This window comes from Carassius gibelio, chromosome A6 (genome assembly GCF_023724105.1).
Source record: "Carassius gibelio isolate Cgi1373 ecotype wild population from Czech Republic chromosome A6, carGib1.2-hapl.c, whole genome shotgun sequence".
NCBI lineage: Eukaryota > Metazoa > Chordata > Actinopteri > Cypriniformes > Cyprinidae > Carassius > Carassius gibelio.
Window position 1 is genome coordinate 19,733,000 of NC_068376.1, and position 14,113 is coordinate 19,747,112.

At 37.8% G+C, this 14,113-nt stretch overlaps 1 protein-coding gene across 1 annotated transcript in view; it reads right to left on the reverse strand.

The window, feature by feature from the left end:
* The window catches only part of LOC128015637 (zinc finger CCCH domain-containing protein 3-like), a 60,562-nt gene that overhangs the window by 24,689 nt on the left and 21,760 nt on the right, over positions 1–14,113 (reverse strand). The window contains exon 4 of the mRNA XM_052599668.1: positions 4,945–5,083. Coding sequence (XP_052455628.1) covers positions 4,945–5,083 — 139 coding nt within the window. The remainder of the gene's footprint in view (positions 1–4,944; positions 5,084–14,113) is intronic.

Consider the following 14,113-nt stretch of genomic DNA (forward strand, 5'->3'; position numbering starts at 1 on the left):
TAAACCTGATGAGGGCCACGCGGGCCACTCCACCCACACTGAGAGAGTGCAGGACCGCACGTGTGAGAGTGAGTAGACCAGCGATATCAATAAAAGTTTAATAAAATGTGAAGATTAAAACTGTTCTTTTTTTCAGAAATTAACAGTGGTATTATACAGGGGGGAAAAGCAGGTATTATAACACAATAAATGTATTAATGTTGGGGTCATAGAATTAACTGGAAAACTAATCAACATTATGATTAATAATGTTTGATTAAAGGTCTCATCACTCACATGTAAAAAAAAACAATTTACTGCTGTATAAACAAATAATAGCAACAAATGAATTCAGTTTAATTAATCAAATATTAATTATATGAATGTACATATATAAATTAAATTCCAATAATATAATATGAATTAATGTTGATTTAGTTAATATTATATGAATCATTATTGATAAAAACAAAATGAATACAATAATATAATTAACATTTGTGATTACAATATCAAGAGATATATAATTATCACAATCATTTTATTGTAATATACATTTTAATCATTAGTTTAAATACTATACTATTATTTAATAATATTCAAGTAACACTGGAGTAATGGCTCCTGAAAATCAAAAGAATAAATTAAATAAAATAAAAAACTGTAATTTTAAATAGTAATAATTCAAATGTTTCACCCTTTTTATTAATTTTTTTCTCAAATGAATGCAGTCTGTTTGAAGATTTATTTTAAAAAGCAAAAAAAATAATAATTCAGTTTAATTAACCAAGTTTTTATTAAGTATTTTAATGTACATTTATTTTACAATTATTTTACAATTAGTTTCAATAATATAGTATGAATTAATTATACTGATGTTGATAATATTATAAGATTCATTACTAATATAAAACATTAATATCATGACAAAATTAATATTATTAGAAGAAATATAAATACCAGAATACTTTGATTAATTTAAATAATATATTAATCTTGATATTGATAATATTATACGCATCATTATTAAATATAAATATTAATAATATTAATTCACATTCATGTTTAAAATATCAAGAGAAATAAAATATGATCTTAAGAGGTGGCCTGTTGAGCCAAGTCCAAGAAGAACTGAACTCTACTTTCACAATAATAAATGAGAAAATCAAGAAAAGAAAGAACAAAATGCAGAGTACACAATGGGAGGAGGGCAGTTTGTATGCGTATGTGTGTGTGCGTGCATGCATGCTCGTGTAATTTATGCCCTGGCGTCCATGCTTTACGGCTTTCTTAATTCAACTCCTGCTACTATTAATGTAGTTAATGTTGAGATTATATCTATTTTCTGGTGGCTGCCGGGGATTTACGAGGGCCTTTTCTCCCCCACCCGGTCCCCTCAAACACTCAATCACCTGACACAGCTGCACTGCTGACTACACACTCCCACCGCTCTCCAGCTCGCTGCGCCGGACGCCGGGTCAGTGCACCGAAGGGTGAGGGGCTAAAGAGCCCCATGTCTGTCTGCTCATGTGTGAGACTAAGAGGGGCTCCGTGCTTCTCCTGCTTGAGCTCTTGGGTGGTGGACTGTGTTTGGCCATCTGTGTGTGTGTGTTTGCTAATAAGCATTTTGTGTGGCCATTCTTTAGCTCTCAACTGGTACATTGACAACATCACCGGTTCAATAGCCTTGAATTGCATGCACTGGTAAAAAGCATAACTTAAATGCACCACAAGTCGCATCACATAACAGCGTAAATGTAATGTCTGCCAAATGTGTAAATATAAGTATGTGACAGATGGCCATAGTCTAAAATACTCTAAAATAAGCATCACCAACAAATGAATGAATGAATGAAAGAGAGATGGATCATTAAAAATCTTCCCTTATCTTCTCTACACTGCATGCTATTTCTCTCTCTCTTTCTCATTTCTCTCTCTCTTATAATATTTCACAGTGCGTCACAGAGGTTCGAATTGAAAATCCCTTGATGAATCAATATTTATTGCAGGCAGCTAAATGAATGGCGGTAAGTCACCACAGCTCAAAAGAAGTCTGAAGCCAAGCACGCGTCTCACAAAATCTGCATTACACAAATGAAGCCCCACAAACACACACTCGCTTATCCATTAAAAACCAAAGAGCACTGCCCTAGCAAATCTAAATGAGATGAATGAAGTATCATTGACCTGCACACAAAGTTGCAAAGATGTCTATGTTGCATAATATATAATATTTTAGTTGGTGACAATAATAGTTTATATTTTAGGGTAAAATCTGGATACCTGTACAAAGCGTACAGTATTTTGTAATTGCTCTAATTGGTTCAGATTTCTTGATCAGCGGGTTATCACTATTTTAATCATCTTGTAGAGAGAGAATACACAAACATTTGTACATTTGAAAAGTATTTCAATAAAATGAACTGCAAATAGTCCTTCAGATTAAAAAAAATAATTTCCAAAAGTAAATAAGCATATATACATATACCCATCTATGTGTGTGTGTGTGTGTGTGTGTGTAGTTTTGATCAAAGCAATTAGGCTATACTTTCAGTATGATATTCGTTACTTAAGTAAAAAAAAAAATACCAAAATAAAAAAATACTAAAAACCTATACAGTACATAAACCATATTGAATACTTGTGTGCAGGCCACTGAGGTCAAAATGTCAGCATCTCTTCAGTAATGAGCTCAGATGAGAGCCTGACCTGCATCTATTTCAAGAGCTGTTACATGTCTGCAGACCAAAATGTTCTCAACTGCCATGTGATGACTACATATATCAGTAGTTTTACTACATGGGACACAGCATTATGTTTCCTTGCTATATAAAATTCAATAACATATGTTTAAGTAATATATGTGTGTTTATATATATATATATATATATATATATATATATATATATATATATATATATATATATATATATATATATATATACACTCACTAACTCACTCACACGTGCGTGTGCTCTTGTTTTTGTGGCATATCAGGACACAACTCTGTATAATGACATGGGTATGACACAGGTATTACAAGGAAAGGGTGACTTATGAGGACATAACCCATGTCCCCATTTTTCAAAACGCTTATTAATCATACAGAATGATTTTTTTTGAGAAAGTAAAAATGCACAAAGTTTCCTGTGAGGGTTAGGGTTAGGGGTAGGGTTGGTGTAAGTCCATAGAATATACAGTCTGTACAGTATAAATACCATTACGCCTATGGGATGTCCCCACTTTTCACAAAAACAAACGTGTGAGTGTGTGTGTGTGTGTGTGTGGTTTGATTATCTCTAATCCTTTGCTCATTGTTCTCAAATGAGATAAACACATATGCTAAGCACATATCCTCAAGAAACTATTATTAGCTCTTACAAAATGAACAGGGATAACTACATTAGTTGATTTAAAACCCATGGACATAAACAGATCAGCTCCCCCAACTTTCTCTCTCTCCATTAACAAAAAGTTACAGCTGCTTAAGCAGCCAATCAGATATTCAGAGTGATATCATGCACTGAACCTGCTTGAAAGGACGAGAAATAAGTGGTTTTGTTAAGCGCTATCCAATCAAGGCAGTGTAAAGCAATAATCAATAAGGTAAAAGAGAGCAAGAGAGATAAAAGAGAAGGTTATTTTGTTTAAAGTGGCACCCTTCTTAACATAAAACACCTATAATCCACACTCTCTTTTTTTATACATGGCTAAGCCAGGCCCACACAGTAGGGGGATTAATGAAGATCATTTAACTCTGTAGATAAGAGGGGAAATAAAAAATTTACACCCATATGCATGAGTGCTTCATTTACGCCCTTAAGTGAATAGGATTTTTTTTTAGGTGGCCCCTTATCAGACTAAAGCTAATGCCATACAGACACAGCAGTGACCCCTCTTCCTTCTCGATGTCTTTCCAAAAGCATTCACAATCCAGAAGCTTTCCAACATCTTTTAAATTTGTTTTAAAGGCTCATAATGTGTGAACAGAACCACAGTGGAGAACTAAACACCTCATATTGTGCAGCAGCCATTCTCTTTCACACAAAAACTGCTAGACTGCACAGACATATCAAATAATATGTTTGTCATTTGAATCTAAGCTTCTGCCTCCTGCATTAACACCATTGCTTAAACACTGTCTGCGGCACCTATGCTAACTGTTAGGTCATGGATTTAAAAGGGAAAGCTAACATGCCAATTGTAAATCAATGCAAATTTTAATTACAATCTCCTGTTCATCTATTTTGCATATCACTTAGGGGTCGTTCACACAGAATGTTTTTTTTTTTTTTTTCAATTGACTGTATTTCTTTTAAATGGTTTATCTGTTAAAAAATGTGCTACAATATGACTTCTCGCTCAAAAAATAATAATAATAAAAAAAACTCTTTAATTTTCTTTCTTCTCTTCCACTTACCTGTGTCTCAGTTTTTTAAATGCAAAAACAAGTTGTGTGTGAATTGCCCATTACCCTTAAAATAAAATAAAATAAATGTTACATAAACAATTTCAAGACCCCATTAAAAGCTTCTATCTCAGTAACTACCCTCATGTCCACGCGAACATGTGGGTCATCCCGTAGAACATCTTTATGGAGTAATATTATGGTTCCAGTAATAGATTACCATGACGAGCAGCACCTTCTTCTCTGCCATCATCAGGGTTGATGAGGCAGTTAGTTATGGTTCTATGTGGCGTTATTAAGGGCCAGGCGGTTATTTAATGATTTATTAAGCACTGAGACACTGATAAAAACACTGAATGTCAACAGAGAGGTTTTAATCAGTCTGGTAATTGGTTGTGCTGGGCTGAGATTGTGAGCGGGATGCACGCACATGTGCAAACGCACAATTTATGATCGAATAAAGCCATTGAAATGAGCATTGTTGAAGTGGAGACAAACAGGAAGTGGATTAAGTGCTGGTCATTTCCACCTTGACCAGAAAAGCTCCCATCACTTACCTGGAAGAATGTACTCTCTTGACCCTGTAGGTAAGAGCAGGGTTGTGGTGGATTGTATGCACTCTGCGTGTGTCTATCTTGTAGTGTGTTTTGATGATCCTATGTGATGCCGGGCTTCGCACTGACAAAGAGAAGGGGCCTGCAAAGAAACAGACAGATCACGGTAGGGAATTACTAGTTGACGTGTCACTTCACTGATCAATAATTTTTAATCACCTAATGATGCCCACATGAGCTATTACGGAGTCATTAGTTAGTCAAACTATGGTATGCATAAACTCTGGTTAGTGATAGATACTGTTTATATTTCACATACGCACACACACACACACACACACACACACACACACTTTTACATAGTAAAAATGTGTTTGGTATCTTGATAACTTGCATTTGCAAAATTGGCAATTGAATTTACATAGAAGTTGCAAATAAAATAAAGTAAAAACTGTATTTACAATATTGATAGAGATTATTTTCTTCATTTTTGACAGACTGAAGAAATAGCTTGTGGTTTCAGTGATTCAATCACAATGTGTCTTGGGTGCAATTACCCATGGCTTTTAATGTGGTTAAGTGTTATCGATTGTGATTTGATCACTGAAAACCCCTGATATTAATGCCAGGTCTAAAGGGAGTCATTGCTAGACATAAAGATACGCCACTGAACACAGACAGAGGGTGTCATCTAAACTGGCTCTGTGAGGTCTGAGTCTTCCTTCTCCATGGGACACACACATTTAGATATACACCCACTGGTGCACACAAACTCTTCCTCTGGCAGGTGCGCTCCTTAATAAGCTGCACATGGAAAAAAATGACTGAATAACAAAGGCTGAATTTTTATCAGCCTAATAAATCATATCCGTCTCTCCACCCCAACCCTTTCTCTTGCTCTCCCTCTAAGTCTTTTTCCTTATATAATTTCACAGATCCACCAGATATGTAGAGGAAAGGATGCGCGGGAGAGAATAAGTATGCTTTTTATTTAATTCTTTCTCTATTCATTTATTCATCATGTTGCTTTATGAATGGCTGGGATGAAGTGACATGCATGCATGCGGGTGGAGTAAAAGATGGACTCGGCATGGCAGCTTTCGCTCATTGCCGCTGTACACTAGAGCTAAAAACCTTAAAGATGTATTCCCAGCAGCTACGATTTCGTATGTTAGACAAGCGAATGGGAAAATGGAATTACTTCAAGATTTTAAGAAAACCATAGAGGGTTAGTGGAGGAAAGATACAGAGCTGAATGGCTTTGGCTGAACGTTTATTTTACAAAAAAAAAAAAAAAAAAAAAAAGAAAGAAAGAAATTTATTGTTTTGGTAATACACCTTTCCCTGGACATTTAAACATCTACTCTTTCCAGGGTTCAGTGGCCATTCCATAATGTTATAAAAGAAACTCACATTTCCTGGTGCAATAGAAAACCTTCCTCCTTTTATTTATTCCATGTCTTCTACTCAAGGGAATTCTTCTCCATTTATCACTGGACCCACACACACACACACACACACTTCAGTATCAGCCAGGGAATTCATCTTCGACAAACATTTACCAATTATCAGATCCCGGCCCAGTATGGCACACAGCAGAGGGATGTGTCCGACTGTATGACTGTGTGTAATACAGAGGATCCTTTATGAGCGTTTATGTCTGCTTTATGTGATGGAGTGTTTGAGCAGTGGATTATATGACCAGACTACATAAGCGAGGGGGCAAATGTAATTGTGTGTGGGCCTGCGACATGCGGTCGTGTATGTGAGGCTGCAAGATTAGTTGTCTGGCTCAAAGTCACTTTTTCACACTCCTCTCATCTGTACCGCAGATGTCGGACCTGCCTGCGTCCCAGCAGATGACAAATACGGCTTGTCAGAGAGCTTGTGTCTTACACAGCCAGCCGTATACTATGCACTTCGCTGTACTATTCCACCTTACCTATTGTTCAATGATAGCACCACAGAATTTATGCCACCCATGTCTTTGTGTGCGGCCGGTTTAGTGTAGTACTGCCCGCTAGGTACCAAAGCAGAGGCTGTGGTCCCTGTCACAACCCTTTTATTGATGTGTGTACTCGCAAGTGTGTGTATATGTGTGTGGTAAAGGCCTGTCAGTGGCCTATTAGAGAGAAGATTGAGACTCCACTCGGCACAGACTCACTCAACCAACACAACCTGCTGGGCTTTACAATCAGGCCTGGGGACTCATCCATCGCCTGCTGACGCACCAGCCCAGCACCCGCGGCTTTTCAGACGGCCGATTATTTACTCAACTCACTTCGGCTTCAGCGCAGCGAGCTCACACCTTTATCTATCCCTCACTGTCACACACACACAGACTCATTTTTCTGGCAGGTTCCCATGTTATTTTTCTTTCTACCCTCTGGACTTTACGTTGAAGGGCTTGTGATAACTGAGTGGTGATGTTAATGTTGAAAGGAAAAGCTTTTTTTTTGGAAAACTACACCTACACATACACTCTTGGAAAGTACATGACTGTCACCAATTTTAAAGTTGCCAGCTATTCAAGTTTAGCATCTCAGATGTTTGAAAGAATGGAAGGCTAAGGTAGATAGATAGGTAGGAAGGAAAGAAAAGCAGAAATGTGCAGGGAGATAGGAAATGAATGAAGGAGGAAAAGAGGGAATGAATGAAGATGAAAATAAGGAAATTAAGGTAGGCAGGCAAGTAGGTAGGAAAGAAGGAAAAGAATGATGTTTGAAATGAAACGAAGGAAAGACAGGAAACAGGATAGGAAGGAAGAAAGGTATTTAAAGCAGAAATAAAAAGTACATTTTTAAAAGGACAGAAAGAAGGATGAAAGGAAGGGAGTAAGGTAGGAAAGGGTCAGACCAGACAGGCTTGTGGGCAGCACTCCGACAGGGAGAACAGTCGCTCTTCGGCCGACCTAAGTTCAAGCCCTGACTTGTGCTCTTTTTATTCCCGTCCCCTTCTCTCGTTCCCACTATACATTTTCTCTGAACTCTATTTACTATCCTGTCCAAATAAAGTAAAAAATGCAAAAAATACATGTTTAAAAAGGACATGAAGGATAAGAGCTGGGGAAAGGAAGGAACAAAAGGAAATACAGACATTCAAGCTGCACTCCTGTGCCTAACGTGTTCTCTGAAACTGAAATAGAGCAACTCATAGCATGATAACTGCTACAGTATTTATTTCACACTTTGTGGAATGTTCCCTACACTCCTCATCAATGTTATAACAGGGCAGCAGTGACACTCTGCATCCTCTTAGGGATTATCAAGCCGTGTCATCTCATGTTCTCTGATCCAGTCTTCAAATTTGACAACTAATTCCGTTTAACAGCAGTCCGATTCTTCACCGTTCCATCTCTGTCACATCATTAATCTCATTATTGACAGCGAGAGATACCCCTCCTGCTTCTGCAAGCAATCCCCTAGGGGCTCATCCTCTGATTCCCAGTGGGACGGCACAGCTGCCATTAAATGCTTCTCCGGCAAACCAGCAACACTTCACACTGCTATCAAACTAGTGTTATGGCAGCGCAGAATCTCATGGGACAGAACAAGTGTGGCAGAAATGGAGTGTTGCATAGCTCTGGATCATTCTCTTGGCAGGGAATGGATCAAAGGGGAATGTGAGTTGTGGACTATTGTCTGATTGTACTCTGCAAGTCTATCTTTCTCTGAGCAGTTGCATCAGTGATTCTAAGTGCCAGCTGTTTAACAGGCAGTCCTTAAACCATATTTAAAGGCAGTGTAATCATATCATAGTTGGCAACAAACACAAGTTCAAATGGAGACAAGGGGATGCAGTTTAACTCCCCCAGTTGGAGACCCTGCAAAGAAAATACTGTTAAAAACAGAATTGGTATATTTACTTCACTCAGGCCCGCAAACAGTCTGTGCTATGTAATTTGCAGCAAATGCCGCTGATGTCCACATACTCTGGGGCTCATTCACTAACTGTGGGTATATGGATGAATTAGTGTGTGAAATCTGCATAAGAACAGTTTCACAAACCAGTCACGACTGGCTGGCTGGATAAAGTAAAGGCTATGTAGAAAGACCTTATATATAGGTTTGGGACTGCTTTATGCAAATGACAAAGTTTGGAGTACAGAGTCACTCATTTAGCCTACTGCAAATTCATTAGCAATGGAACGAAGATAGGAACAAATCCTATCTTTTTTTTGCGAGTATTTAAAAACGTAGAAATAAAACTCAAATTTAGACTTTGTCTGGGTGTGTGCTTACATATGTCATGCAAGTAAACAAATCTGTGTAATATGGTGACATTTGCTCCCTTGAGCAGAGTAGGAGGAATTAAGAGGAACAGTCAGTGTATGACTGGAGGGAGGCCACTGCACCCCGACCCAAAATACCAAGATGCTTCTTTTCAATCCTGGCACAAACTACAGAGCTCATCTGAATGTACGTGTCTGCGGCTTTTAGGTGAAGCGTGCCAACAAAGATCTCTCCCCACCTCTGAGACCTGTTGTTCAGCCAAGTGTTTGTGCATGTGTTATGGATGGGATGCGACCTTGGGAAGTTTTAAAGTGCAGAAATATAAGAAGAGCCCTCTGAGGCTCAGAGGATCTGCTAATGTAGACAGACACATAGCAAGATGGGCAACAAAACTGTTGATGTACTTTGGAGAGATCCGATGAGAGACAGGGTAGAAGAAGAATCTCCTCACCATGAACCAAGGACCAGCGGACGGCTCCGTGGTGCCATACCAGCCAAAATCAGGAAAGGCTCAAGTGTCGCCCACAAGGCCAGGCCTCATCAGTCATTGGTACCATGCTATCGTCACGGAAACAAACAACACATTAACACACATAAATACTCACCCTGCTTCTACATCAACTGATGACTTGACCCAAGATGGCCGGGGCTAATAAGAGCAACCCGATCTGCTTTGAGCATCCCTGACTGATTTTAAATCCAGAAATGGAGGTTGACAGTCATAATTCAAAAGTCTGCTGCAATTTTACTTTGTGTTAACATTTAAGTTACATTTGGATTCAGGCTAGAAGCCTTTCATAGGCCGTCAACACCATCGAGCTTGCATCATGGAAATGTTTCCATATTCCTAATGTTTAATCCATTGGGATTTCAGCATTGGTTTCTCTCCACATGCACGATGTTGTGTCACTGTTGGTTAGAGACCGAACAGGAAAAACTTGAATGTGTAATGACACCAGCTTCCTTACATACAGTACTGCTGTTTTCATCAAGTCATGGCATTAAAGGCATGAATAAGAGATTAGCTGAAACCATTATGACCTTGCCCTTAGTCTGAGAGCACTGGACTCTTATCTAAACAAAACTGTGTGTGTGTGTGTGTGTGTGTGTGTGTGTGTGTGTGCGTGTACACACACACACACACTATTCATATTCATGTTGGTTTGATGTTTTATGTAAGTTTATGTTTATGTAAGTTTACTGCAACTAGTAAAAATTAATGACTTTTTCACCTTTAACATGTGCGTGTACAATGTCCTAATTCATATGCAAATTTCATCAATCTTAATTTCAATTAATATCATTATGTTTGGAGAGACAAAACAACCTTTTACAAGCAGTAGCTTGCAATTTCACAAAAAGATAACTTTTAAAAACAAGAAAATGAATGAACAAATTAATGCTAGATCAACCTGCACTGATGAACAATAGTCACTGAGCAAATGCAACAATCTGATCCCAAAAAATTATATATATATAAATATATATATATATATATATATATATATATATATATATATATATATATATATATATATATATATATATATATATATATATATATATATAATTATTATTATTATTACATTTACAGATCCAGACAAAGAAAAATAGCAACTTGTCATTGACAATCATTAAGTCCCATGAGATTCATACTCCAAGGAAGTGCCTCAGGGTTGTGACAAGGTCAGACTCAGAGGAAACAAATGTTGAGCCAAAGATTCAAAGAGTTACATATTTATGTCATGCATCTAATGCACAAGTGCCAAGTACAAAATAGAGCACTGGGGATCTGAAACCATACCCATCACGGCTGAGAGCTGTATATCTTTTGAGAGATGGAGGCATGTTTATAAAAACATGGAAGCATGTGCATCTAAAAGGTACACAAAAATAGGGAATACAAATTTAGCAGACAGAAGATTATACTAGATATCCAAGGGTGTGATTATGCCATCTGTTGACAACAGAACTACATCTATTCACAGAATGAACATGAGTAACTTACATGTGTGCATTTGTTTGGTGACAGAGTGAATAAAACTGACTGATGCATTCTGGTTTAAGGGAGTATATCCACTGAGAGCAGAAGACACTCTCACAAACTCTAACATACACTTCACCTGTCAGCCACCTGTCCGCTACCAAGGACACCTAAGAGTCTGGACAAAACCCTGGGCGACATTCTCCTTGCAGGGCATCATTAATCACTGGGTGTGAATAAGTGTGCTGCTTAAAGGAGTTGGTGTTTGGCTGTCCATGCTCAATCAAGTCTGAGCATTTGACTGACTAAAAAACTTGGGTTCCACTCACTGAGTGAGACATTGAGTGTGACCGAGCAGTCAGTAACCCTGTGCTTGTGAGTGTCGATGGCTCCCTGAGTGACTTATGGAGGTCATGAAAATGTCATTGTGGTAAACACTCACCTAGTAGGAGGGGGAGAAGCTTGAGATGGTCTTGAGGGCTGAGTTTCAACCAAGCAGGATCGTAAATTATGGCAATTGGAGCCAATGAGGCCTGTAATCCAATGATGCCTGTCCTTCTTTGGAGTTCGAAATATTCCCTCCGTATTGCACTGGGTTTGACATCAGTTACAGCAAACTTAAATGATTCTCAAAATCACTGACGCTTGCTGTTCTTAAGCCACCATATTTGAATAAAAGCTTTCCTCACACTAAGCTATCATACTGTTTCAGAAGGGTTGCAACTAACATTTATTTTGGTAATCATTAATCTGCCCATAATTCTTTGTTTAATCTGATTTAAAAAAAAAAAGAAAAAGAAAAAAAAAAAGAATTTTCTTTTCTTTTCACATTTGGTGGGTTCAGAGTAATGTCAAATTTGAAGACGAGCAAGGTGAGGGAGTAGTTTGACTAAGAAGACATTTAGTCATTTTAACAATTAAAGGGTTAGTTCACCCGAAAATGAAAATTAGCCTGTTTTACACACCCTCAAAGAATCCTTGGTGTATGTGACGTTCTTCTTTCAGAAAAATCCAAGTTATATTAAAAATTGTCCTGGCTAATTTCAATAGGGGTAAAGCATGTGTTAGTTATCAATAGTTCAGAAGAAATTAAATATAGAGCGAGTGAAAATACAACCCAATGAGCTGTTAATATAAAGAAATATTACTGCCGGGATATTATAGCTTTTTTCAGATTTGTATTATATATATATATATATATATATATATATATATATATATATATATATATATATATATATATATATATATATATATCTATCAAGGTCAGTCTGCTCTGATTGGCCAACTGACCCAGTACACTGTGATTGGTCAAACACCGCAAGCACTCCGGAAATGTAAGACCCCTTTCCATAAGCTAGCTTCATCTTTCAAAATAAATGTAGTTTAAAAATAAATGTGCTAAAAAGACAGTTAATAATGTCCTTAGTTTTACCATCAGTTCAAGCCCGAATGGGGAACAGAGTCAAGTGACAGACACAGTGATGAAGCTCTATGTGTTTGCAGTACACAAGCCACAGTTAAAACAGCTGACTCCACTGGGATGTGACCATCTCTCTCTCTCTCTCTCTCTCTCTCTCTCTCTCTCTCTCTCTCTCTCTCTCTCTCTCTCTCACACACACACACACACACACACACAGCGCGCAAAACTCCGCATTTGAACAGTAAATAGCAAATACTTCCACTAATAACAAAACATACATGATTCAGAAGCGCCTGATTGTGGTAGCAAAGTCAACACTAACTGCGGTTACTGAAACCATGCCTTCTTTCTTTGCGTGAACATTTGGGTTGCATTACGCAAATATTTCCTGTGTGTATAACAATATCATGATTATCCCTCAACATGCTATCAAACAAAGGGCGCAAAAATCAGCTCACTAAAGGTTAGGTTTCACAAGGGAAAGGTCAGTGGTGGACTGCCAGGCTCAGTGATTGCAAAGACATTTCTTGTAGGCCTGGGCTATAAAACTATCGATATTTATCAATGGTACACCTTCTTCGATAACAACAGAAAAAATCTTAGGCATGTGCTATGAGTGACGCATACAGCACACAGAAACAGAAACACATGCTGAAATGTGTGCTGTGCCTGCGATGAGGAGAAAATATATTAGTCGAATTTAAAAGAAACATTTATATTTGAATGCAAAAAATAGTCAAATCAAATGTTAGGTGTGCTTTAGGGAGCATCATCAGTGGCACACGAGAAGCAATAATGATGAAGTAACGTTTTTGCATTTTAATGTTTGATGGTCTAGCCCATGAGACGCACAGTTACTGCATTATTCATTCAAAATATTAGAGAACTATAGTAGCTCAATGCGTAGAAGATATTGATTAGGTTAAAACCGAAACCAAGCCATTCACACAGAACGCAAATTCAACGCATTTTTTAGACGGACAAATATGACTGCTGCACTCACTTCTCACACAAGAGGGCTGCATTCCACTCCACTTTTAGACAACCACTCACAAACTTCCTTACGCACTTCCCCTCGGGGGAATCCCTGCTGCCATTTTGAAGTGTGTTCCACTTCCCAAACTGGACGGGGGAAGTTTATATGACAGATCCTTGACTCCCTCGATTTTGACCAAGCAAGCAAGACACGATTACGTCATCGCATATCCCGTTACATTTATCCCCATCCCTAACAAGTCTATAATATATAAATGATTTTTTTTTTTACTTTTATAACAGCCCAGGAATACCTATATACTTATAGAATGCTGCACCAAACAAATTCCACAGGGGACAAAAGTAAATAAACCAAATGAATAGCTGATTGCACTCATGCACTGTAATCACTAGGTGCGTTTACATGGACACTTTTTGCTTTACGAATTTGAACGTAGTGTTTACATGAATGCTAAATAAAGTGATCTGGCTGAGTGATCTGGCTGATATGTACGTTTATATGTCACAAGCTTCTGAACGGATTTACTCTTTTGACAT